General features: G+C 50.5%; 1 protein-coding gene across 7 annotated transcripts in view; it reads right to left on the reverse strand.

The window, feature by feature from the left end:
* The window catches only part of EMID1 (EMI domain containing 1), a 94,943-nt gene that overhangs the window by 58,030 nt on the left and 10,161 nt on the right, over positions 1-26,752 (reverse strand). For all 7 annotated transcript variants that reach the window (XR_006275843.1, XR_006275844.1, XM_043497920.1 and 4 more), the window contains exons 3-4: positions 8,473-8,586; positions 7,196-7,299 (exon numbers count right to left, since the gene is read on the reverse strand). Coding sequence is in view for 5 of the 7 variants with exons in the window: in XM_043497920.1 (XP_043353855.1) it covers positions 7,196-7,299; positions 8,473-8,586 (218 nt within the window). In the remaining 2 variants the exon portion in view is untranslated. The remainder of the gene's footprint in view (positions 1-7,195; positions 7,300-8,472; positions 8,587-26,752) is intronic.

Below are 26,752 nucleotides of genomic sequence, written 5' to 3' on the forward strand. Positions count from 1 at the left end.
CTGCTGGTGGAGTGTGTCTTCATCAGAAGTGCTTGCATTCTTGCCAGCACGTTAAAGAAGTATGGGCTGGATGAATGGACTACAAGGTGGATAGAAAGCTGGCTAGATCATTGGGCTCAAAGGATAGCAATCAATGGCTCCATGTCTAGTTGGCAGCTGGTATCAAGCAGAGTGCCCCAAGGGTCGATCCTGGGGCTGGTTTTGTTCAATATCTTCATTAATGATCTGGAGAATGGCGTGGACTGCACCCTCAGCAAGTTTGCAGATGATACTAAACTTGGAGGAGTGGTAGATACACTGGAGGGTAGGGATACAATACAGAGGGACCTAGACAAATTAGAGGATTGGGCCAAAAGAAATCTGATGAGGTTCAACAAGGACAAGTGCAGAGTCCTGCACTTAGGACAGAAGAATCCCATGCACCGCTACAGACTAGAGACTGAGTGACTAGGCAGCAGTTGTGCAGAAAAGGACCTAGGGGTTACAGTGGACAAAAAGCTGGATGTGAGTCAACAGTGTGCCCTTGTTGCCAAGAAGGCTAACGGCATTTGGGGCTGTATAAGTAGGGGCATTTCCAGCAGATCGAGGGACGTGATTGTTCCCCTCTATTCGACATTGGTGAGGCCTCATCTGCAGTACTGTGTCCAGTTTTGGGCCCCACACTACAAGAAGGATGCTGAACAATTGGAAAGCGTCCAGCGGAGGGCAACAAAAATGATTAGGGGATTGGAACACATGACTTATGAGGAGAGGCTGAGGGAACTAGGATTGTTTAGTCTGCCGAAGAGACAAATGAGGGGGCATTTGATAGCTGCTTTGAACTACCTGAAAGGGGGTTCCAAAGAGGATGGATCTAGACTGTTCTCAGTGGCAGCAGATGACAGAACAAGGAGTACTGGTCTCAAGTTGCAGTGGGGGAGGTTTAGGTTGGATATTAGGAAGCACTTTTTCACTAGAGGGTGGTGAAGCACTGGAATGCATTACCTATGGAGGTGGTGGAATCTCCTTTCTTTGAGGTTTTAAGGTCAGGCTTGACAAAGCCCTGGCTGGGATGATTTAATTGGGATTGGTCCTGCTTTGAGCAGGGGTTGGACTAGATGACCTCCTGAGGGTCCCTTCCAACCCTGATATTCTATGATTCTAAGGGAACATTTCCCCTCTCAGTGTATTCCAAAGGTTTTCTTCTCTCCTTCCTCTGAAGCATCAGAGATAGCCATGGCAGGAGATGGGACAGTGGACAGGTGGGCCAGTGCTCTGATGTGAAGCAGAGAATTTTCTTTCTCAGGTGCTTGGGTGGTGAGTCTTCCTCATATGCTCAGGGTCACACTGATGGCCAGGTTTGGGGTGGGAAGGAATTTTCCCCAGCTCAGATTGGCAGAGACCCTGGGCAGTTTTCACCTTCTTCTACAGCATGTGGTTACTGGTCGCTTGCCAGGATCATCTGGGTGTATCTCACTAATCCTTTCCCTGCCACTGTAGGGCCTTGGGCACTGGTGCACCTCAGTTCCTCCTGTTCTCTGCCTGGGGCACATCACAGCTTAATCTTCTGAGGGCTGTGATACTTGGATCTAATTCTGGTTGTTGGGCTTGGTGTGGGTGGGGTTTAATGGCCTGTGATATGCAGGATATCGTACTAGCTGGTCCAGTCTGCCCGTAACCTCTATAGCCAGTCCCCTGAGCTAGGAGCTGGGTATCTTTACCAGCACTGCCTGAGGTGTTCCAGCCAGGGAAGGATGATCAGCATGGACCTCGACAGCCTGGAGCTGGGCACAGCCTCAACAGCGTAGCCCAACTGCTGGGAATGGTCAGGGCAAGAACCTGCCGCTGGGACTCGTGTGAAGTGCTTCCACCGGCGCCAGTGAGAGACTTTAGATGACATCAGTAGGAGCCTTGAAGAAAGGGGATTGAAGGCACTAGGAAGATGGAGCTTGGCCCAGCTCCAGACCCACAGTCATGGGGGAGAAAAGCTCTGAAGGAGCCACCCCAGAGACGGTGCTGTGACCGGGAGCCTCAGGAGCTCTGCATTCCCCAGGCAGCACTGGCAGGATTCCAGCTGTGTGAACTGTCCCTACGCTGTGCTCAGGGGCAGCGGGCTAGCACACCCAATGGTGTGGGGGACCAGGTACTTGCAAAGGGGTCCCTGGCTCGCAGAGGTTACTAGGTGGCTGTGTCTTGCTGTCAGCCAGTGAGAACTGTTCTGATGTAGCAATGTCACCGCTTGCTCCCCCTGAAGACAGACAGCTCAGTAGATTGCCAGATAGTTGGAGCATGCTCTTTTCAGTAGCGCTGGAGAGATGGGAGTTTCAGTCACTCAGCTTTTCTGCTGAGATCCCACGTCCTAAGAACCAAGATATCGGGGGAGAAGTGGAGGGGGTGAGTTAGTGGGAGGCCCAGTGGACAGTGGGGTTGCCAGCCTCCAGAATTGGCCTGGAGTCTCCAGGAATTAAAGATGAATCTTTAATTATAGGTGATGTCATGTGATGAAACCCCCAGGAATATGTCCAACCAAAATTGGCAACTCGACTGGGCAGCAGCTGAGCAGCCTCGGAATAGCTCATATCGAGCAGGCCCCGCCAGCTCCAGCTCTAGCTCTTGAAGCCACCTGCCAAGGCCTGAAGGCAGAGGGACAAGCAGAGCACTCACAGGCTCCCAATTCCCAGCCGCAGCTGGCCAGGAAGCAGCAAAACAAGCAGGGCTCGGCTTTCTAGGCAGCTTCCTTAACCTCAACCCAAGTCAGCATTGCTGCGATCAATGCAATAGGAATCGGGGAGCGAGCAGGCCTGGGGGTGGGCCACAGGGTGCTGGCCCAGCTGGATCTGGGTGCAGGGTCGGGGGAAGGACACACACAGGGAGAATCACCCTAACCCAAGGCTGGGTGCCCGGATCCCTCGCCTTCCTGATCCCCTGCCATGGACAGCAAGAATGCTGTCTCCCAGGAGCCATGTGTCCTCTCCCTAGCCTAGTTCAGCTTTGGCCCCATTCAGGTCACCCACCCAGCCCCTCTGCTCCCCCTATCGCTGCCCCCTCTCGTCCCTCTCTTGTCTCCCACTTCTCCCTCCTGGAGTGCATTTCAAAGCGGCCTGCTGGGCCCCAGAGACAGCGAGGGGACCAGGGCCCGGTCAGCTTGCACCGAAACCTGAGCGCAGCTCCAGGAGATGCAGGAGAGAGAACGTGAGGCGGATTGGATGGGGGGTGTCCATGGGGAGGCCAGATGGGGACTGGGGCTACCGAACGGGCTGGATGGGAAAATGGGGGGCTGGATGGGAGATGCCAATGGGGGCTAACTGAGGGCTGAGGGGAGCTGTGTGTATTATGGGGTGGTCCCCCAGTTAGAGCACCTCCAGGACATTGAGACTGCCTCTTCCATCCACAGGTGTCCCCTCCCCTCCTCTCCCCCTGTCCCCTGGCGACTCAACAGCAGGACATGTGGAGGCACCCCAAGGCCGATAGCTTGGCAGAGTGGAGAGGAGCTGGCAGGGAGCCAGCCCTGGTCCTTCCTCGACTGCAGCCGGGGAAAAAGTCACTGCAGCAGCCCTTCGGCCTCCCCTATCCCTCTCCTCCTGCCCCTGCCCTTTGGATGGGGGAGAATGGCTCACCTGCCCCCTGCCCGGCCCTTCCACAGTGGTTGTGAGTCCTGCCTGTCTCAGCATCGTGGGCTCATGGTTAAGTATGTCTGTCCTTTCTTGGCGCTAGGGGGTGCAATTCCTTGGCACAGTTCAAATTGCCCTGCACGATCTGCACCAGAAATGAGCCCCTGCCCCCGCTTTAGGAGAGCCTGGCAGTGCTGCTCTCCCTCAAACTGGTTCTGGGGTGATCCAGGAGGCCCACATTAAGCTGACAGCCTCTGAGTCACCCTCCTTCCCCGTGAGCCGCAGCTGGAGCCGAGACCCAAACGAGCTCCCTGATGCCCAGGGACCTTGGGTAGGAATAGGGAGGTGACTTTCCCTCTGTGTTTGGCACTGGTGCCACCACGGCAGGAACACTGTGTCCAGTGCTGTGTCCAGTCCTCTGTGGCCCCAATTAACGAGGCATAGAGAGAAATTGGAGAAGAGCCACAAGAATGAATAAAGGATTAGAAACTTGCCTTCCAGTGAGAGACTCAGAGCTCAGTCGATTTGGGTTAACAAAGAGGCTAAGGGGTGACTTGAGGACAGCTGATAAGTACCTAGCTGGGGAACAAAACGTTGATCTTCACTCTAGCACAGGGTTTCTCACACTGGGGGTCGGACCTCTCAGGGGGTCACAAGGTTATTATATGGGGGGTTGCGAGCTGTCAGCCTCCACGCCAAACCCTGCTTTGCCTCCAGCATTTATAATGGTGTTAAATATATTAAAAAGTGATTTTAATTTATAAAGGGGAGGGTCGCACTCAGAGGCTTGCTGTGTGAAAGAGGTCACTACTACAAACGTTTGAGAACCACTGCTCTAGCAGACAAAGGTCTAACACGCCCAAGAGCTGGAAGCTGAAGCTAAGCAAATTCAGATGGGAAATAAAATGCCCATTTCTAACAACGAGGGCAATTAATCCTTGGAACAGTTTCCCAAGGGCAGGGGTGAATTCCCTTTGGCAGGCCAGTTTTAAATCCAGACGAGCTGGTTTTCTGAGCTCTGCTCTAGTTCAACCAGGAATTCATTCAGGGACGGCCTCTGGCCTGCTAGATGGGAGGTCAGACTAGGCGATCACAGTGATCCATTCTGGCCTTCTAGGAATCCATTCCTGCCCTGGCTGCTCTGGCTACAAAACTGCAAGCGATCTGGGCCCCATGCTGGGCTCTCCAGGTGCTGATTGTTGTTCCTGCCAGGCTGATCCCTGGGTAAATGGCACTGGCTAGTGCTGCTACCTTTGGCCAGGGCAGCCTGGTAGCCTGCTGTGCTTGTATTGTAAACTCAGATTTGTCCTGCCAGCGCCTCGCTGGGAACTGTGTTCCCAAAGTCCATTCAACAACCCTCTTCCATCTATACGATTAGCAGAGACATCCCCTGTAGCACCTCCTGCTGGGAGATGCTGGTATGGGAATAACTAACAGCTTCCTGGCAGGCAGGGCTTGGCAGTGCTCGGTGATGCTGCAACGGATAGAGCCCTGAAAATCCATGGGTATCCACTTCATATCTGTGGACCATTTCTGTGGATAGCAGCGCAGATGCAGATACAAATTTTGTATCCGCGCAGGGCTCTGACGGTAAGAGCTGGCAGGCAGCTGTGAGGAACCGCGGCACCAATCCTCCACCTGCCCTGGGCGGGAGGCCTGGGGGGCAGGGATACTGGGTGGGGGGATGCTTGGGCCCCACACCCAGGGCAGGTGGAGGGTCCACCGTGGTTCCCCACAGCTGCCCACTCGGCTTTCCCTGACCTGGCTTTGGCCAGGAGGGTGGCTCGGAGCCGCAGCCCATCCACGGTAAGAGATGGGCAGGCAGCTGTGGGGATCCATGGCAGACCTTCCACCTGCTGTGGGTGGGGGGCCTGAGCAGCCCCCAGGCAGCTCCACAGGTGTGCCCCTTCCCCCAGCCACGCCAGCGTGGAGCCCAGCCGGGGAGCAGTCGGGAGCAGTGGCAGACCTTCTACCTGCCCACAGTATGGGGGAGGGGCCTGAGAGCAGCCCTCAGCAGTGTCCCTACCCCCCAGGCTCCCCCCCCCGGCTGAGGGCAGGTGGAGGGTCCGCTCCCCACAGCTGTCTGTGGCTCTCCCTGACTGGCTCCTTCGGGGGGGGGGATGCTTTGGAGCCTCAGCCTACCCCCCAGTGTAGAGCCCTGAAAATCTAAGGATATCTGAGGATATCTACAGATAATCTTTGCGCATTGTGGATCGGATGCGGATACACATTTGTGTATCCGTGCAGGGCTCTGGTGTCAGGCACCAGTTCATGCGGCTTTCATGGATAAGCAATCCAGGAGGAATGAGATACGCTGTGCAGCCATGTGTGGCCCTACCATAACAACACCCCCGCTCCATAGCGCCACTGTTTATAAGCAGCCCTACAACTAATTGGAAGAGGCAGCCCAGGGCTAATGTGCTACAACAAACCAGCAAACTGAAATCGCTGACATCAGGGGATTTCAGGGAAGAATCTGCCCCCATCCCAGCTCCCCACTCACCCCAGTATCATCTCGGGAATGATCAATGATGAGAACTCCCCATACCTGCCCCACACTGAGGGGGGCTGCCCCATACATCTACCCCCAGAGATCTTTCTGCCCCACACTGGCTGGGGTCTGATTCTGTACCTGCCCCCTCAGAATCCCTGGGAGGTGCCCTGGATTGCTTGACCTCTAGGTTGGCAGCATGAGGTGCCATGGGGCACTCTAGAGAATGCCCAGTGACTGATATCTGCCATCCAGTGTCTGACACTGATGCACAAGTGAGCTGTAGCTCACGAAAGCTTATGCTCTAATAAATTTGTTAGTCTCTAAGGTGCCACAAGTACTCCTTTTCTTTTTGCGAATACAGACTAACACGGCTGCTACTCTGAAAAAAGGGCTGATGCTGCTGTCCGCAGCATTCACATTGTACCTCCTCCAACTACTCACGCCCCCTCTGACCCTCATTACAATCCCAGATTGAAGATCTGTCTCCATAGCACTTTCCCATGGCAGTAGTTAGCAGCCACTTCCCCATCAGCTGGTGCAGATGGGCTTAGCTGCTAGTGGAGATGGGGCCCATCACATCCTGGGTGACATAGTGCCCAATGGTTGGGTCCCATCTATGCCAGTAACAGTGATCCAGCCAATGAAGGATCCATTGCTGACAACCAAAGACAATGCTAGGGCAGCTAGTGTCCTGAGCTCCCTCTGTCCTGCCATGAGATGACTGTCCCTCTATGCTATCTATCTGGCCCAGAGTATCCTCTGCTCCACACAAACTACCCTGTATATCTCTCCCCAGAGCCCCCTCTGCCCCACATGGAGAGGAAGCTGACCCCCAGAGGTGCCTCTGCCCAACCCGGAGAGGGAGCTGCCCTCCAGCTCCCCCTCTGCCCCACAAAGAGAGGGAGCTGTCCTCCCAGAGATCCCTCTTCCCCACGGTGGAAGGGATCTGAATCCAGGTCCCTTCAATCCTGTGCTAGCAGGGGACTGTTCTGATCCATGCCAGCACTTTGGGGCTGCAGTGTCCCAGTGCTCCAGTGCTCCCAGCAGCTGCCCTCCAGCTCACACAGCTCAGAACATCCCCCAGAAGCCCTGTTCATCTGGTTTTTCCTACCTTCTTTGCAGTTGACCCCCGTGTGGCCTGGGCAGCACTTCCACTCCAGAGCTGTGACCGTCTTGTAGGCCACCTTGTACGCTGGTCTCACAATGGCTCTGTAGCTGTGAAACAGAAAGGGCCCCGGCATCAGGAGCTTGGTCTGTTCTCAGGGGGCTGGCTCAGCGCCGGCATCCCTAACATTTGTCACCACCAGCAGCCTGTTGCTACAGATCATCCCAGGTGGGTATCCCATCTCCACCTCCATCTCCGGCAGGCACCCAGGCCTGATGCTTCACAGGGGAGAGTTTGCTCCTTGCTGACCCCCTTTCAGCATTGCATGGGACGGGAGTGGATTCCTGCCTGGCCCCTGCTGGGATCAGCTGATGTGCTGCAGCCTCTCATGATGTAGGAGCAACATGGGTCAGGAATGAGTGGGGAAGCCATGTTACCCTCACGTGATGAGGCTGCTCCAGGAGGGGGCTGGTGTGGAAGGATTCAGGATCTATGGAGCACTCCCTTGAGAAGGGGTGGAGCATCCAGCTGTAGGCTGGATCCCATCAGAGTGGGTGGAGGAGAGCTCGAGTCTTCATGAAAACAGAGGCTGAGTGGCCTAGCAGCTCCAGGAGTGGATGGTCCCTCTGGGCTGGGGCAGTGGGAGGAACTTGGGACTGGATGGGCACAACAGCTTAATTCTTCATTCCCCTCCCAGTAACCTGGGGCCTGGGTCAGAGTGCAGGCTCACCAGCTACAGCACCCTGATCACTCTAGCTCCTCCAGAGAAGCCTGGCTGGGGCAAAAATGTAATTTGTTCATCAGGATCACAGCTGGGTGAGCTATGGGATGAATTAGCCCATCAGCTGAGGCCTGATCCAAAGGCACAGGAAGGATGTGCCAGGTGAGGAGCAGAGCTAGCCAAGTCCAGAATCAGTAAGATCTCCAGGTAGGGAGACCTCTGTTCCTCTTGGGTCTAGGGATAGCAGGGATGTTGTCCATAGTATTGCTGCACAGGTGGAGGGAATGTAATAAGCAGCAGGGTGTGGCTACCCTGCCAGTGGAGACTGAGTGGGTCTCTGTGGTGCGAGGAGGTAGGAGCAGCCCGTGTGCTGCTACAGGGTTGTAGCAGTTCAAGCGTGTGAGGGGCCCTAGGAGGAAGCAAAACCTCCCCACCTTGCAGCATGAACTCTGGATGTGTGACTCCCATGCCCCAGCTCTGCCCACGTGTGGCACAGCAGACAAGCAGCATGTGGCAAGGGAGCAAGGGGTGGAGGAAGGGGAAGCAGCAGCGTCTCTCTCACCTGCCTCCATTGCAGCCCCCGGGCCAGCGGCAGCCCTGGAACACTCTCTGCAGGAAGGTCCCATTTTGGACATGACAGGAAACTGTCCTTGTGACCATGTACGAGCACCAGTTCCTGAAAGAGACCAACATAAGCTGCATCACACCTGGCTCCTGCCCCTGCTCGGGGGGCAGATGCCCTTCACTAGCCTTAGCAGCACTGGCTGCTAGGCCAAAATGTATTGATGTTGAATGGTCATTGAAACCCCCCCAGGGCCCAACCAGTCACAGAAAAGCGCAGAGATCCCAGGCTGGGCCCAGCTGCTTAAACCAACTCCCCATTGGATGCACCAGCCCCATCATCTTGGAGCAAATATCACATCCCCAAAAACTTGGCTGGTTCTCCAGGGCTCTCCATTCTGACTGCTGTGCCAGTGTCTCCCCCACAAGGAGCTTCCCTGCTCTGAATCAGGTCCAGGCTTTCCCACTCCCCGACCCGAACTTGAAAACACTCCCACTGCCAACCATGCAAGTTTCCTCTGGCTGGTATTCCTACTTAAATGCTGGCACCTTGAGGGTGTTTCACACAGCAGCAGAAAGCACTGGGCCTTTTTCTACTACCAGCCCTATGACGGGTTGGATCACAGAAACCCCCTTTGGGACTGCCACCTAATGTGCCTAGACTACCTCTGAGCCCGTTTTCCCTGACAGCTTGGGACTTCAGTCCCTTGCCTGGTTGGAGCCAGAAATGCTTGCCTGCTGCAAACACAGATCCAAGTCTGAATCTCGTCCCGCACAAGCTGCAGACTTAACCGAAAACAGCTTAAGAAGTGTTCCTGTTTCCAGCACTCAGATACCCAGCTCCCAATGGGTAAAGCTTATACAGGGTAAATTCATAAATTGTTCGCCCTCTATAACACTGATAGAGAGATAGGCACAGCTGTTTGCCTCCCATCCAGGTATTAATACTTACTCTGGTTTAATTAATAAGTAAAAAGGGATTTTATTAAATAAAAAAGTAGGATTGAAGTGATTCCAAGTAATAAAAGACAGAACAAAGTGAATTACCAAGCAAAATAAAATAAAACATGCAAGTCTAAGCCTAATACAGTAAGAAAACTTAATACAGATAAAATCTCACCCTCAGAGATGTTTCAATAAGCTTCTATCATAGATTGGATGCCTTCCTAGTCTGGGCCCAATCCTTTCCCCATTACAGCCCTTCTTCCAGCTCAGGTGGTAGTATGGGATTTCTCATGACTGCAGTCCCCTTTGTTCTGTTCCACTCCCTTATATATCTTTTGCACAAGGCAGGAATCCTTTGTCCCTCTCTGGGTTCCTACCCCTCCTTCTCAATGGCAAAATACCAGGTTAAAGATGGATTCCAATTCAGGTGACATAATCACATATCACTGTAAGAGTTCATTACCCACTTGACAGCTCACACATATACAAGAAGACTTACAAGTAAACAGAGCCATCGACAACCAATGGTCCTGGTTAATGGGAGCCATCAAGATTCCAAGCCACCATTAGTGGCCCACACTTTGCATAATTACAATAGGACCTCAGAGTTATATTTCATATTTCTAGTTTCAGATACAAGAATGATACATTTATACAAATAGGATGACCACACTCAGTAGATTATAAGCTTTGTAATGATACCTCACAAGAGATCTTTTGCATGAAGCATATTCCAGTTACATTATATTCACATTCATTAGCATATTTTCATAAAATAATATAGAGTGCAACGTCATAGGCCCCTTCACTCATTCAAGGCCGCAACCAAGATCGGAGACCTGTTGTGACAGGCGCTGTACAAAGCTGTGCTGAAAGGCCATGCTTCCAGTTCAGGGATTAGAGCAGCATAGTTCCAGGGCTGTACCTATGCCAGCACAACTCCGTAGTGCAGACACATCCTACAGGCAATTGGGGGAGGCCCTGGATGATTGGAAAAAGGCTAATGTAGTGCCCATATTTAAAAAAGGGAAGAAGGAGAATCCAGGGAATTACAGACCAGTGAGCCTCACCTCAGTCCCTGGAAAAATCATGTTTCAGAGTAGCAGCCGTGTTAGTCTGTATTCACAAAAAAGAAAAGGAGGACTTGTGGCACCTTAGAGACTAACAAATTTATTTGAGCATAAGCTTTCATGAGCTACAGCTCATTTCATCAGATGCATTCGGTGGAAAATACACTGGGGAGATTTATATACACACAGAGAACATGAAACAATGGGTTTTATCATACACACTGTAAGGAGAGTGATCACTTAAGATGAGCTATTACCAGCAGGAAGGAGGGGGGGAAAAGGAGGAAAACCTTTTGTGGTGATAATCAAGGCAGGCCATTTCCAGCAGTTAACAAGAACGTCTGAGGAACAGTAGGGGGTGGGGTGGCGGGAGAAATAACATGGGGAAATAGTTTTACTTTATGTAATTACTCATCCACTCCCAGTCTCTATTCAAGCCTAAAGTTTATTGTATCCAGTTTGCAAATTAATTCCAATTCAGCAGTCTCTCGTTGGAGTCTGTTTTTGAAGTTTTTTTGTTGAAGAATAGCCACTCTCAGGTCTGTAATTGTGTGACTGGAGAGACTGAAGTGTTCTCAGACTGGTTTTTGAATGTAATAATTCTTGACGTTTGTTTTGTGTCCATTTATTCTTTTATGTAGAGACAGTTCAGTTTGACCAATGTACATGGCAGAGGGGCATTGCTGGCACATGATGGCATATATCACATTGGTAGATGCGCAGGTGAACGAGCTCTGATAGTGTGGCTGATGTGATTAGGCCCTATGATGGTATCCCCTGAATAGATATGTGGACAGAATTGGCAACGGGCTTTGTTGCAAGGATAGGTTCCTGGGTTAGTGGTTCTGTTGTGTGGTGTGTGGTTGCTGGTATTTGCTTCAGGTTGGGGGGCTGTCTATAAGCAAGGACTGGCCTGTCTCCCAAGATCTGTGAGAGTGATGGGTCGCTCTTCAGGATAGGTTGTAGATCCTTGATGATGCGTTGGAGAGGTTTTAGTTGGGGGCTGAAGGTGATGGCTAGTGGCGTTCTGTTATTTTCTTTGTTGGGCCTGTCCTGTAGTAGGTGACTTCTGGGTACTCTTCTGGCTCTGTCAATCTGTTTCTTCACTTCAACAGGTGGGTATTGTAGTTGTAAGAATGCATGATAGAGATCTTGTAGGTGTTTGTCTCATGGAGCAGATCCTCAAGGAATCCATTTTGAAGCACTTGAAGGAGAGGAAGGTGATCAGGAACAGTCAGCATGGATTCACTGGGGCAAGTCATGCTTGACTAACTTGATTGCCTTCTATGGTGAACTGGCTCTGTGGAAAGATGGCTAGGTCACTGGGCTCAATGGGTAGTGATCAATGGCTCGATGTCTAGTTGGCAACAGGTATCAAGTGGAGTGCCCCAGGGTTTGGTGCTGGGGCCGGTTTTGTTCAACATCTTCATTAATGATCTGGAGGATGGGTGCACTGCACCCGCAGAAAGTTTGCAGATGCCACTAAACTGGGGGGAGAGGTAGATCCACTGGAGGGTAGGGATAGGGTGCAGAGTGACCTAGACAAATTAGAGGATTGGACCAAAAGAAATCTGATGAGGTTCAACAGGGACAAGTGCAGAGTCCTGCACTTAGGACGGAAGAATCCCATGCACTGCTACAGGCTGGGGACTGACTGGCTAAGTGGCAGTCCTGCAGTAAAGGACCTGGGGATTACAGTGGATGAGAAGTTGGATATGAGTCAACAGTGTGCCCTTGTTGCCAAGAAGATTAACAGCATATTGGGCTGCATTAGTAGGAGCATTGCCAGCAGATCAAGGGACATGATTCTTCCCCTCTATTTGGCACTGGTGAGGCCACACCTGGAGTACTGCGTCCAGTTTTGGTCCCCCCACTACAGAAAGGATGTGGACAAATTGGAGGGAGTCCAGTGGAGGGCAACAAAAATGATTAGGGGGCTGGAACACATGATTTACGAGAAGAGGCTGAGGGAACTGGGATTGTTTAGTCTGCAGAAGAGAAGAATGAGGGGGGATTTGATAACAGCCTTCAACTACCTGAAGGGGGGTTCCAAAGAGGATGGAGCTAGATTGTTCTCAGTGGTAGCAGATGACAGAACAAGGAGTAATGGTCTCAAGTTGCAGTGGGGGAGGTTTAGGTTGGATATTAGGAAAAACTATTTCACTAGGAGGGTGGTGAAGCACTGGAATGGGTTTACCTAGGGAGGTGGTGGAATCTCCTTCCTCTGAGGTTTTTAAGGTCCAGCTTGACAAAATCCTGGCTGGGATGATTTAGTTAGGGTTGGTCCTGCTTTGAGCTGGGGGTTGGACTAGATGACCTCCTGATGTCTCTTCCAACCCTAAACTTTTACGATCTATGATTCTACAGTGACAGCAGGCATGCAGGAACACCACCTCCCTGAGTGACAGCAATGAGGTCAATAGAAGCATTCTTCCATCAATCTAGCTCTGTCTACACTGAGCCTTAGGGCAGCAACGCTATGGCACTCGGGGTGGCAGGCACTCAGCTGTAGCTGTTTCAACCTATATTTTAAATATAGGCCAGGCCAGAGACTGTCCCTGCCCCAGTCTAAATTGGTAAGAGAGCATGGCTAGCCCCCTCCCTGCCACCTTCCCCTGCAGTGTCACTGCAGTATGCCTGAACTCTGGGACAAGGCAGTTCAGCTTCTGAGGCATGTTCTTGGCCTTCATCAGTTCTTGGCCTCTTTGCTGAGGCCACCAGCAAGTGGGCAAACATCCCCAGACTGTGGAACGAACTTCCGCAGGAGCTAAGGCCCATTCTACACCTCCCTGTCTTCTACTCCAAGTGCCTAGTGCCAGTCTCTCACTGACCTCCTCTAACACACACACGAAGTTGGGTGGGCATTTGAAACCAAAATCCAGCCTTGCCAAAACAAGGCATCCTCCTGGGAGAGAGAGAAAGAACCGCACAGCACAAGTGTGAGTCACGTTACTCAGGATATGGCTGGATGGCACGTGGTGTGACAGTCTATATCCCTAGGTTCTCCCTTTCTACAGGACTATGATAAATTTGGTACAAAGTATGCTCTCAAGGCTGATTCCCCACTCTGGCACTTCGAGTGCAGATGGTGGGGGCCCGCAAGGATTCTAAAAATTCATACTGGCCACTCCAGGCTGGTATTAAACCCCCAAGGTCACAGCTTCTCTCTGACCTTAAATGGGTAGATGCTGCCACCTCCCAAGTGCAGCATCCCCCCGCACCTTTTGAGAACCCAGGAAGGCGCACTTGGAGATTCCTTCCTGTGGGGCACCCTCAAGCTCTTTCACCTCCCCCCTCCTCCGGGGAAGAGCTGAGAAAAAAATAAAGGAAATCAGCTGTTGCACCAGTTAATTAAATAACATGTGCACATACCTCTTAGGGACACAAACATCCAATCCTGTTCTTAAAAAAGGTAAATTTTATTAACCCCCCCCAAAAAAGAAAATACATCTGGAACTTAGGCTTTTTGCTAGATCTTAAAAGATACAATTACAAAAATTAAGCATCAAGATCGCTCTCTTGAGGTTCAGCTTAAAGATTACAAGCAAAACAAAAGCATCTGGGGTTAGCACAGAGGAGTCCACAAGCCTTACAAAATAAAAAAAAATAAACCTAATTGCCTCTTTCTAGACATTCTTCATCTACTTACACATCTAGGGTTTCAGATAAGTAGGTTCGAGGTATGAATTGATGGTTTTTCATACCTAGTTTTAAAGCTGCTTACAGCATTTCTTTTCTCTGCTCTCCAGAAAACAAGAAGACACAAAGGGAAACTTTTTTCACAATTTTAAAAAGTTCTAGCCTTCCCATTGGCTCTTTTGGTCAGGTGCCCACTCCTTTCCTTTTACCTGTGGGCTTGTTAACCCTTTACAGGTAAAGCAAGTAGAGAACAACCACCAAGAGGGATTCCATAGCCAACTGGCTCACTGGGTGTCCACAAAAGGGAGCTATCCCCCTGTCATTTATCACATATGCTTTGTGAGGTATCACTTGAAAATTCATAATCTGCTGAACATTATTGTCCTGGTAAAATATGTGTGGCAACATTGTATGTAAAGTTATAAGATTCTACTGTATGACTTTACTGACACATGCTCCAAGTTTAGAAAAGCAGGCATGTGACGGGCAGCCACATGGGGGTTAACCAGTCACTTTGGACCCAAGAGGCGATGCCCCCTCACCTATGCCCCAGGTGGCGGGAGCAGATAAAAGGAAGCTGGTCAGCTCAGGCGGGGATGCATGGATGGATGCGTGCGTGCATGCGTGCTCCTACCAAAGATCAGTCAATTCCCCAGACAGCTGAGGTATCCTGGACTACACTGTGGAGAGCACACCGGCAGTAGAGACTGACAGGGACACCAGACTGCTGCTGGTGGAAGACAGGCCCACATTGGACTTAAGGGTAGGCAATGACCCAGGGAATGTGCTGGATGCTGATACTTAAATCCTGAACTGGGAGGTTACCAGCTTCACAGAGCTCTGGGTCGGAATCTGGTAGAGTAGGGTGGGCCCAGGTTCCTCCACCCTCCATCCCAGTAATGCTGGAGATCCTGGCCACTGTTTGCTTGTTCTGCCCCACCCAGGGGGCCAGAGCCCTATTTGTGATTGGTTGCCCCTTTCAGGAGGCTCAGGGCCTATAGATTGTTTGTTCCCTCCGAGCAGGGGACTGAATCTGGGGCTTCTGACTAGAGGTCCTATAAAGGCAGCCAGCCAGTCAGGCAGCGGCACAGATGCTAGCAAACAGAGCTGTAAACAGGGGAGTTTGAGTGGGAGTTTGTAAGGGGCGTTTGTATTGTGGTGCTTGTTTGGGGTTTGTTTTTGCTGGCGGGGGTGGTCTTTTTGGTGTGACTTGTGTTTCCCAGATTAACAGGATTTAGGTGGGAAGGCGATGACAGATACTGAGGCAGCTGTGGGAGTGACTCCTGTAGTGGAAGACACATTGAGGATGACTGGATGTGGAAGCTGTGGTATGTACATGATCCTGGAGGGGGGACCTGGTAAGAGTTTTTTCTGCATGAAATGCCGTCTGATAGAGCTGATGGAGGAAAAGATCCGAGGTTTGGAGATGCAGGTGGAAAGTCTGGTTGAGTTTAGGAAGGGGTTTGAGCAGATGATGGAGCAAAAACATGAGGTATCTGAAGGGAAAAGCTCAGACTCACAGATGGAAGCAGGGCTGGGGAATTTTGAGGAGAGACTGGGTGAGGAAAGTGGTCAGTGGAAGCATGTGACTAAAAGAACCAGGCAGAGGAAAGACGGGCTAGTGAAGGAGAAATAGAGCTTAGGAACAGGTTTGCAGAGTTGGAAAATGAAGAAGGGGCTCAGCAGGTACTTGTTGAAGGTGGAAGGGCAAGGAAGAAGAGAAGAGAGGCTAGTCCTATAGGAAAAGCGGAAGAGTCAAGGGAGACTACACCAAATATGAGCCCCAGGAGGATACAGGATGGGTTGAAGAGGATTATTAGGGAAAATAGGAATGGAAAGAACTTGCAGCCAGAGGGAACAGGGGAGAGACTGGAGAATAGCACCATCACCAGGAAAAGGCAGGTCTATGTGATAGGGGACTCTTTATTGAGAAGAATAGACAGGCCTGTAACTAGAGCTGATCCAGAGAATAGAAGGGGGTGCTGTCTTCCGGGTGCTAAGATACGGGTTGTAGACCTGAGGTTGAAAAGGATCCTAAAGGGAGCGGGAAAGAATCCCCTAATTATCCTTCATGTGGGAACAAATGATACGGCTAGATTCTCGCTGGAAAGTATTAAGGGAGACTATGCTAGGCTGTGGGAGACGCTTAAGGAAATCGAGGCTCAGGTTGATCTTTAGTCGGATCCTTCCTGTTCCTAGAGAAGGGCAACAAAGGTGTGACAAGATTCTGACTGTCAACAGATGGCTTAGGCAGTGGTGCTATAAGGAGGGCTTTGGGATGTATGGCCACTGGGAGGCATTCACGGAGAGAGGACAGTTCTCTCGGGATGGACTTCATCTGAGTAGGGAAGGAAATAGACTTCTAGGATCAAGGCTGGCACAACTGATAAAGAAAGCTTTAAACTAGGAATTTGGGGGAGATGGTTGGGAGATGTCCAGGTAATCTCCACGCCAGATTTTAGCATTGAGAGGGAAGAAGACGAAGTAAGAAAGGATACAGCCGTGGGTAGGAGAATGTATATAAGGAGCGAGGGCGGTGTGGATACTAGTCTAATAGGTTCTATTGGCTGTAGAATGACTGTGCCTAATAGGATACAAAATGTGAGCGAGGCCAAACAGCAAAAATTAAGATGTTTGTACATCAATGCGAGGAGCCTAGGTAACAAAATGGAGGAACTAGAGCTACTGGTGCAGGAAGTGAAACCAGATATTATAGGGATAACAGAAACATGGTGGAATAGTAGTCATGACTGGACTACAGGTATTGAAGGGTATGTGCTCTTTAGGAACGACAGAAATAAAGGTAAAGGTGGTGGAGTAGCACTGTATATCAATGATGAGGTAGAATGTAAAGAAATAAGAAGCGATGCAATGGATAAGACAGAGTCCGTCTGGGCAAAAATTACACTGGGGAAGATAACTAGTAGAGCCTCTTCTACGATAGTGCTTGGGGTGTGCTATAGACTGCCGGGATCTAATTTGGATATGGATAGAGCCCTTTTTAATGTTTTTAATAAAGTAAATGCTAATGGAAACTGCGTGATCATGGGAGACTTTAACTTCCCAGATATAGACTGGAGGACCAGTGCTAGTAATAATAATAGGGCTCAGATTTTCCTAGATGCGGTAGCTGATGGATTCCTTCATCAAGTAGTTGCTGAACTGACTAGAGGGGATGCCATTTTGATTTAATTTTGGTGAGCAGCGAGGACCTCATAGAAGAAATGGTTGTAGGGGACAATCTTGGCTCAAGTGATCATGAGCTAATTCAGTTCAAACTAAATGGAAGGATTAACAAAAATAAATCTGCAACTAGAGTTTTTGATTTCAAAAGGGCTGACTTTCAAAAATTAAGGAAATTAGTTAGGGAAGTGGATTGGACTGAAGAACTTATGGATCTAAAGGTAGAGGAGGCCTGGGATTACTTTAAATCAAAGCTGCAGAAGCTATCGGAAGCCTGTATCCCAAGAAAGGAGAAAAAATTCATAGGAAGGAGTTGTAGACCAAGCTGGATGAGCAAGCATCTTAGAGAGGTGATTAAGAAGAAGCAGAAAGCATACAGGGAGTGGAAGATGGGAGGGGTCAGCAAGGAAAGCTACCTTATTGAGGTCAGAACATGTAGGGATAAAGTGAGACAGGCTAAAAGATGAGAAGAGTTGGACCTTGCAAAGGGAATTAAAACCAATAGTAAAAGGTTCTATAGCCATATAAATAAGAAGAAAACTAAGAAAGAAGAAGTGGGGCCGCTAAACACTGAGGATGGAGTGGAGGTTAAAGATAATCTAGGCATGGCCCAATATCTAAACAAATACTTTGCCTCAGTCTTTAATAAGGCTAAAGAGGATCTTGGGGATAATGGTAGCATGACAAATGGTAAGGAGGATATGGAGGTAGATATTACCATATCTGAGGTAGAAGCGAAACTGAAACAGCTTAATGGGACTCAATCAGGGGGCCCAGATAATCTTCATCCAAGAATATTAAAGGAATTGGCACCTGAAATTGCAAGCCCATTAGCAAGGATTTTTAATGAATCTGTAAACTCAGGAGTAGTACCGAATGATTGGAGAATTGCTAATATAGTTCCTATTTTTAAGAAAGGAAAAAAAAGTGATCCGGGTAACTACAGGCCAGTTAGTTTGACATCTGTAGTATGCAAGGTCCTGGAAAAAATGTTGAAGGAAAAATTAGTTAAGGACATTGAAGTCAATGGTAAATGGGACAAAATACAACATGGTTTTACAAAAGGTAGATCGTGCCAAACCAACCTGATCTCCTTTTTTGAAAAAGTAACAGATTTTTTAGATAAAGGAAACGCAGTGGATCTAATTTACCTAGATTTCAGTAAGGCATTTGATACCGTGCCACATGGGGAATTATTAGTTAAATTGGAGAAGATGGGGATCAATATGAACATCAAAAGGTGGATAAGGAATTGGTTAAAGGGGAGACTGCAACGGGTCCTACTGAAAGGCGAACCGTCAGGTTGGAGGGAGGTTACCAGTGGAATTCCTCAGGGATCGGTTTTGGGACCAATCTTATTTAATCTTTTTATTACTGACCTTGGCACAAAAAGTGGGAGTGTGCTAATAAAGTTTGCAGATGATACAAAACTGGGAGGTATTGCCAATTCAGAGAAGGATCAGGATATTATACAGGAGGATCTGGATGACCTTGTAAACTGTAGTAATAGTAATAGGATGAAATTTAATAGTGAAAAGTGTAAGGTTATGTATTTAGGGATTAATAACAAGAATTTTAGTTATAAGTTGGGGACGCATCAATTAGAAGTAACAGAAGAGGAGAAGGACCTTGGAGTATTGGTTGATCATAGGATGACTATGAGCTGCCAATGTGATATGGCTGTGAAAAAAGCTAATGCAGTTTTGGGATGCATCAGGAAAGGCATTTCCAATAGGGATAAGGAGGTTTTAATACCATTATACAAGGCACTGGTGAGACCTCACCTAGAATACTGTGTGCAGTTCTGGTCTCCCATGTTGAAAAAGGATGAATTCAAACTGGAGCAGGTACAGAGAAGGGCTACTAGGATGATCTGAGGAATGGAAAACTTGTCTTATGAAAGGAGACTTAAGGAGCTTGGCTTGTTTAGCCTAACTAAAAGAAGGTTGAGGGGAGATATGATTGCTCTCTATAAATATATCAGAGGGATAAATACAGGAGAGGGAGAGGAATTATTTCAGCTCAGCACCAATGTGGACACAAGAACAAATGGGAATAAACTGGCCACCAGGAAGTTTAGACTTGAAATTAGACGAAGGTTTCTAACCATCAGAGGAGTGAAGTTTTGGAATAACCTTCCAAGGGAAGCAGTGGGGGCAAAAGATCTATCTGGTTTTAAGATTCTACTCGATAAGTTTATGGAGGAGATGGTATGATGGGATAATGGGATTTTGGTAGGTAATTGATCTTTAAATATTCAGGGTAAATAGGACTAATCCCCTGAGATGGGATATTAGATGGATGGGATCTGAGTTACCCAGGAAAGAATTTTCTGTAGTATCTGGCTGGTGAATCTTGCCCATATGCTCAGGGTTTAGCTGATCGCCATATTTGGGGTCGGGAAGGAATTTTCCTTCAGGGCAGATTGGAGAGGCCCTGGAGGTTTTTCACCTTCCTCTGTAGCATGGGGCATGGGTCACTTGAGGGAGGCTTCTCTGCTCCTTGAAGTCTTTAAATCACGATTTGAGGACTTCAATAGCTCAGACATGGGTGAGGTTTTTTGTAGGAGTGGGTGGGTGAGATTCTGTGGCCTGTGCTGTGCAGGAGGTCGGACTAGATGATCAGAATGGTCCCTTCTGACCTTAGTATCTATGAATCTATGAATCTGCTGGCTGCAAGTGTGCACCCCAGCCAAGGGGCTTCAGCCTGTTCATTTGCTCCACCCTGCCCAAGGGGCTGAAACTCCAGTTTGTTGTTATTTACCCCCAACTAAGAGGCCTAAAAGCTAAGCTGTTTGTTTGCTCTGCCCTGTCCAGAGGGCCGGAGTCCCTGACTGTGTTTGTCTGGCCCAGCTGAAACTTATAACTGTGTGAAAGGTGTATCAACCTTGCACTGGGCAAGCAGGGGCGCCCCTCCCCTTAATGGACATGAAGAGCCCCTGTGACAAGACACAAACCAATGCCTCCAAGACAAAAGGCTAGCCAGCACCTCAGCCAAGTGGCAGAATAATCAAATGGACCATCACCTGGTTAAGCAGCCATTCTTTGGCAGGAAAAACGGTGTGAGCGAGAAATTTACATGTTTGCAAAGAAACAGCTAAGGAATACCAGGCAGACTGGGAGGCTCAGGAGCTTGGGAACTGGCTCTGGGTCCTTTTGCCCTTGAGTATTGATTGGGATCAGGCCTTTTTTAAAGCACCTGACAATGATTACTGGATTAGATGGACCACTGCTCTTCTCAGGCATGCAGATTCCTAGAGCAGCATGACGACCCTCTGAATGGTGCTACCTGTCAGCTCTGTGTTCTTGAGGAACCAGGGCGCAGTATCCAGCCTGTCTGACTCATGAAGGACACCCCCCCCCCCAACTCCCAGCCTCTGCTTGAACCAAAATGGATCAGAAGAAAGACTTAAGAAAAGCAATGAAAAGACAGTGGGAAACACACCTAAACCCCTCCAGACAAGGATTAAAGTAACTCCCCTAGCCTCATTTGCATTGAATGCCTCAACCTGTGGAACTCCTTGCCAGAGGATGTTGTGAAGGCCATAACAGGGTTCAAAAAAGAACTAGATAAATTAATGAAGGATAGGTCCATCAATGGCTATTAGCCAAGATGGGCAGGAATGGTGTCCCTAGCCTCTGTTTGCCAGAAGCTGGGAATGGCTGACAGTGGGGATGGATCACTTGATGATTACCTGTTCTGTTCATTCTCTCTGGAGCACCTGGCATTGGCCACTGTCGGTAGGCAGGATACTGGGCTAGAAGGACCCTTGGTCTGACCCAGTAGGGCCGTTCTTATGAAGATTGGGCAGGGAGGCAACCCCAGTAGCAAACAGAATGGAGAACAGAGATTCCAAGGCAAGAACTGCATGGAACTCTGGGACCAGAAAAGCAGGGAAACACTGCATGGTGGGGGAATCTCTGCTCCAGATGTTAATGAACCCACCCCTGCACACACCCAGCTCAGTAGTTGTCAGACCAGTTCTAGTAACAGGCTCCCAAGGGAGACTGTGGAATCCCCATCACTGGAAGTTTTTAAGAACAGGCTGGACAAACACCTGTCGGGGATGGTCGAGGTTTACTTGGTCCTGCCTCACTGCAGGGGCTGGACTTGATGACCTCATGAGGTCCTTTCCAGCCCGACATTTCTATGTTCCCCTCCCATTGGATCTTATGGGGACTGTACGTACCCATTGGCTGGCTCTTTCTATGGAGGGACTACTTTGAGGCCCCTAGGGAGGTAGGTGCAATGGGGTAATCAACCACCCTTCACAAGACTACACCCGGGGCCACCTCTTGAGAGATGCTGGGAAGCTGTTGGGCTCCTCTTAGCTTCGATGAGGCAGGGGAGGCAGTGTTACCTAGTGGATAGCACCAGACTTGGAGAGTTAGGCAAAATTCTCAACTCTGCTGCTGCTTTGCTGGGTGACCATAAGCAAGTAATTGCCCTCCTAAGCCTCAGTTTCCCCTCTGTGAGACAGGGGAAGAACACTGACCTTCTTGCGCTCTATAAGAACAAGGTTTTCCTACCATTGTGATGCTCAGCCCCTTTCAGGATGAAGTGCCACAGGAGCACAGCAGGCTGGCAGGGGCGGTGCTAGGAACAGAGGAGAGCTCCTGGGCTCTGAGCGAGCTGCCCTGGCTGGCAGCGCACCATGCACGGGGGGAAGTAGTGCTGTGAGCTCCAGTGCACACGAGGAATTTTCCCAGGGTATCACCATTACGCAGACACCTGGCCTGGGAACCAGGTGCCGCGGTGCTGCGAAAACTCAAGACTATGGCACCAATGGCAGTGCCTCCTCTCTTGCCTGCAGCAGCTGGGGCAACCAGCGTGATGGCTCCTTCTGCAGGCTGCTGGCCTTGACGTAGCCAAGCCCTTCCTCGTGACCTTTCCTCTGAGCACACTGAAGTCAAAGGGAGCGGAGTTGGTTGTAAAGGCAGCACTACAGCCCTGCAGCAGGACCAGGATCCCACGAGGCCCGCAGGACCCACTGCCATAATAGTGGGAGTGGGTGTTGTGCGGTGGGATGGGAGCGAGATTCAAATTAGTCCTGTGCAGGGTTGTAGGCAGCACCATTGCAAACAGGAGCACTGCTTACAAAGAGACCCAGGCAGAGTGGAGAGATCAAAGGAGAGCAACAAATAATAACCCACCTTCCATCTGGGCATCTCCAAGGGCCTAGCAAACATTAATGACCCATGGCCAGTCCAGTGAGGGGGGTCATTTGTCTTGTGCGCAGGCAGAGTCCTGAGCATGATCTGGGGCTTAATCCTTGCACAGCGTCACCAGTGCCAAGAGTCCAAAAATCATGGGATTAGCTTAAAATTCATAAAAAGAAAAGGAGTACTTGTGGCACCTTAGAGACTAACAAATTTATTAGAGCATAAGCTTTCGTGAGCTACAGCTCACTTGCTTAAAATTCATGAGATTTCAAATAAACAAATCTGGATTCTTTTTCTTTGCCTCCTGCTTTCAGAGCCTTCAGGCTGCGCTCAGGTCACATTTGCAAGCTCTTCCCCACCATCATGAAGGCTAGAAACTTACTGGGTACATTTTAAAAAAAGAGCTTCCCACCTAATCACATGACTCTGGGTGCTGAAGCTTAAAGGAAAACACCCAATGTTACAAGAGAAAAGGATAACGTTGTAAGAGGTGATAACCCTGCTTCCAAGCCCTCTGCACTGTGAGTAATGATCAATTCCATTTTAGGAAAGGGAAACTGAGGCACAGTGAGGGGCAGTGACTTGTGTTAGGTCACAGTTTAGAGCCAGAAACAGAACCCACATCCGGAGGTCTGGGCCTAAGCTACAAGACCTTTGTTCTAACTGAAAATTCACAACCTAAGATCTGTGAAGAAAGGTTAAGCCAATGTCAAACCACAACTAGAGGCTGGGCCAGCAGCTTGCTGGGAGCTCTTGGGACACAACTAGCTTGTACAGAATAGAGCAGATCGCAGCCAGCCACCTTCATCTTTGGTGCAATGCATGGGGCCAGACCTCTGCTGATTGCATTTGGTCTATGGTCTATTTATCAATCCTTTTTTGAATCCTGCTATGCTCTTGGCTTCAATGTGATCCTGTGGCAGTGAGTTGTACAGGATAATGGTGCACTGTGTAAACACACATCTCTTGTGGCAGTTTTAAATTGCTGTCTTTCAATCTCATTGAATGCCCTTTTGCTCTTGTATTTCCTAGCTCCAATCCAGGGGAGTCAAGGGGAACAGAAGATACAGATTTATCTTCTCTGTCCCATTCATTATTTTGTACACCCGAATCAGGTCTTACCTTGTCTGATAGCTGCTCCCAGAGCCTGAAGGGAAGCAGCCTGTGATGGGGATTTGAATGTCTTGTGTCCTGAGGGATTTGAGTGCTGCTGTTGATATGGTGGGGTTTCTTGTGGTTGCATAGGAGGGGATTTGTTTGGGATGCAATTTGGCCTAGTGGGTAGCGCACTGGCCTGGGCCACAGAAGTCCTAGTTTCTAGTCCTGGCCTTGCTGCTGGCTGACCTTGGGCAAGTCACTTCCCCGCTCTGTGCCTCAGTTTCCCAATCTGTAAAATAGGGCTAATGATACTGACCTCCTTTGCAGACTCACAATGATTTGCATCCTTTATTTAATCATTTTGAATAATGAATACATGTGAGAAGATGGTGATCTGGCCGCAGACAATTCCTGGGATGGTGGAGGGGGAAGAGGCAGAATTTGTAGATTAAATAAAACATCCAGAATTCTTCACCCAGCTTTCGCCCCCAACAATAGATTCTACGGTCAGAGCCCAGACAATGCATGAGGCAGGACAGAAGCCAGCTTACTGCTCTCCTGTGGCTAGATTTGTCAGCAGGGAGATCCGGAGTCAAAAATCTGAGTCAAGTCACAAGACCATAGTGAGGGCCAGTGTCCCTCTCATTTTTCCCACCCACGTGCGGAACGAATTTTGTTATGTGCAGCAATAGGGAGGTGTTGTGTGACATGTGACCTTCATATTGGTGCACATAACAAAATTCATGTGGTGGGGTGGGGCTGAGGGGTTCAGAGTGTGGGAGGGGGCTCAGGGCTGGGGCAGAGGGTTGGGGTGCAGGGCATGCGGCTCCAGCTGGGGGTGCCGGCTCTGGGATGGGGCCGGGGATGAGGGGCTCAGGGCTGGGGCAGAGGGTTGGGGTGCAGGGGATGCGGGCTCCAGCTGGGGGGGCGGGCTCTGGGGTGGGGCTGGGGATGAGGGGTTTGGGGTGCAGGAGGGGGCTCAGGGGCTGTGGTGGGGAGAGAGGACTCTCCCCAGCTCTCTCTCCCCACAGCAGCACCTGGGCTGGGGGGGAGAGGCACCTCTCCCCACTGCAGGAGCTCTGGGGCTGGGGCTGCAGGATGAGTGCCCCTCCCACCGGCTCCAGCAGGTCTGGGCCAGCCTAGGCCATGGCCACAGCAGAGGTGGGGGCCGGGTGAGGTGGGGGCTAGTGCGCGGCTGGTCCTGGCGGGTTCCCTGAGCGCCTGCGTGGTGCTAAGCAGGCTGCTGTGCACCTTACAGGGAACTGAGGTGAGGGCTTGTCTATACTGCAGTTGGGATCAAACCTCCCAGCCCAGGTGGACAGACCCAGGCTAGCTCCGCTCACGCTACTGTGCTACAAGTAACAGGGTAGATGCTGCTGGCATGGGAGATGGCTCAGGCTAGCCACCTGAGCTCAGACAGGCTAGGACCCCGGCACCATGCTGCTATGTACACACACCCGCGGGGCCCTGTTCTCCAGCTGGAACTACACTGATTTGCAGCAGCTGAGGATCTGGATCAGCTGGTAAGTGTGGAACAAGAAGGAGCCGTGGTTACAGTGTTCCCTTCCTGACTGCTACAGCGGCCCAGAACTGGGTCCCTGATCACCTGCCCCTGGGGCTGCAACGGGCCTGTAGCCTTGTTTTTCAGTCTGCTTGTGTGTTCTGCCCCTCTTCTACCCCTCTCTGTTTTGTCTGTTTACATAGTCAGCTCTTTGGGGCAGGGGCTGGTTGCTCCTCTGTGTTTTTTGCAGCGCCTGACACCAAGGGCTCCCCATCTTGGATGGTCCCTAGGCACTATTGTAACAACCATGGATATTAATAATAATAGCCCATCCTCCGCAGTGGGCCCATGTAGTGCCCAGGCCCTGCTCCACTGTGCCTACAGCATCAGAACAGTTGCTTTCTGCACACAGAGCTGCTGCTGCCCCCCTTGCCCGCACCCCACCCACAGCGCCAGGACACAAGATCAGTGCAGTTTCCTCTTCCAAAACGCGTGAGCCACCAGCCAGTGTGGACCCCACGCTGCTCCGATTCTTGATCCCATGCTGCAACTGTCTTGACAGCAGGCAGCACCAGAGACCCAGCTGGCAGGGACCAGAGGGGCAAGGGCTGTGCTCACCATTGCGTCTGCCTGGGGTGGCACCATGCTAGGGCGGACTGAACTGCCCCACTGAGATGGCAGAACTGCTGAGCTCGCAGCCTATGTGTTACTGCAGGAGAGGAGCTGGGGTGCTCCTGGAGCTGTGCTGGGGTGACTCCCCAGCTGCATCAGCTGGGAGCTGCTCTTGGCAGACCCCTGCATGGGCAGGGGTTGCAGGCTACTGGCTTGACTCTTCAGGTATATTAGGTTTATCCCCAGCTTCTTCCCTTCCTGAGGGCTGGAGACTTTACCCAGCAGCAGTAGTTAAAAAATGAAAGAAAAGGCCAGTTCAGACTGCATCCAGATGCCGCTGGTGAGGCCTGCAGTGTCCAATTCACCTCTGCTAGGAGCACATGGTGGTGAGGGGAACGGCCCATCGCCCCCTTTCCAGCCCCCTCCATTGCAGAGCCTGGAGCTAGGATCCCAAGATGAGCTAAGGGCAGCACAGAGCCAGGCTGGCGAGGGACCAAATGCACATGTTACAGTGGGGGAACCCTGGGAGCTGAGCTCAGTGCAGAGATGGAGCCGCCCAGCCCAGACTGCACAGGGAGCAGGGAGCCTGCGCCAGCCCAGGGACTGGCCCTGGCCATTGGCCCACTCACCCACAACAGGCCATTGAGAAACTGAGGGGGAAAGACAGAGAACTGCTGTCCTTCTCACTGTACACACAAAGAAACTGCCTGAGTTCACCTGCTCCAGTGTATAATCAATGGTACTCATAGAATATCAGGCTTGGAAGGGAACCTCAGGAGATCATCTAGTCCAGCTCCCTGCTCAAAGCAGGACCAGTCCCCAGTTTTTGGCACAGATCCCTAAATGGCCCCCTCAAGGATTGAACTCACAATCCTGGGTTTAGTAGGCCAATGCTCAAACCACTGAACTATCCCTCCTCTCTGCAGCACCACCTGTCCTTGGAGCTGTCCTCTGCCCTCTGACAGTGCTTCTGCACCCTTCCCAAGAGCTCCTCAAGCTGGAGAAAACGTGGGAGTGCAGTAGCTGGCTACCTCCCCCTAACAGCGGCTACACTGGCCAACACCCGGGACC

Source organism: Dermochelys coriacea, chromosome 15 (genome assembly GCF_009764565.3).
Source record: "Dermochelys coriacea isolate rDerCor1 chromosome 15, rDerCor1.pri.v4, whole genome shotgun sequence".
Lineage (NCBI taxonomy): Eukaryota > Metazoa > Chordata > Testudines > Dermochelyidae > Dermochelys > Dermochelys coriacea.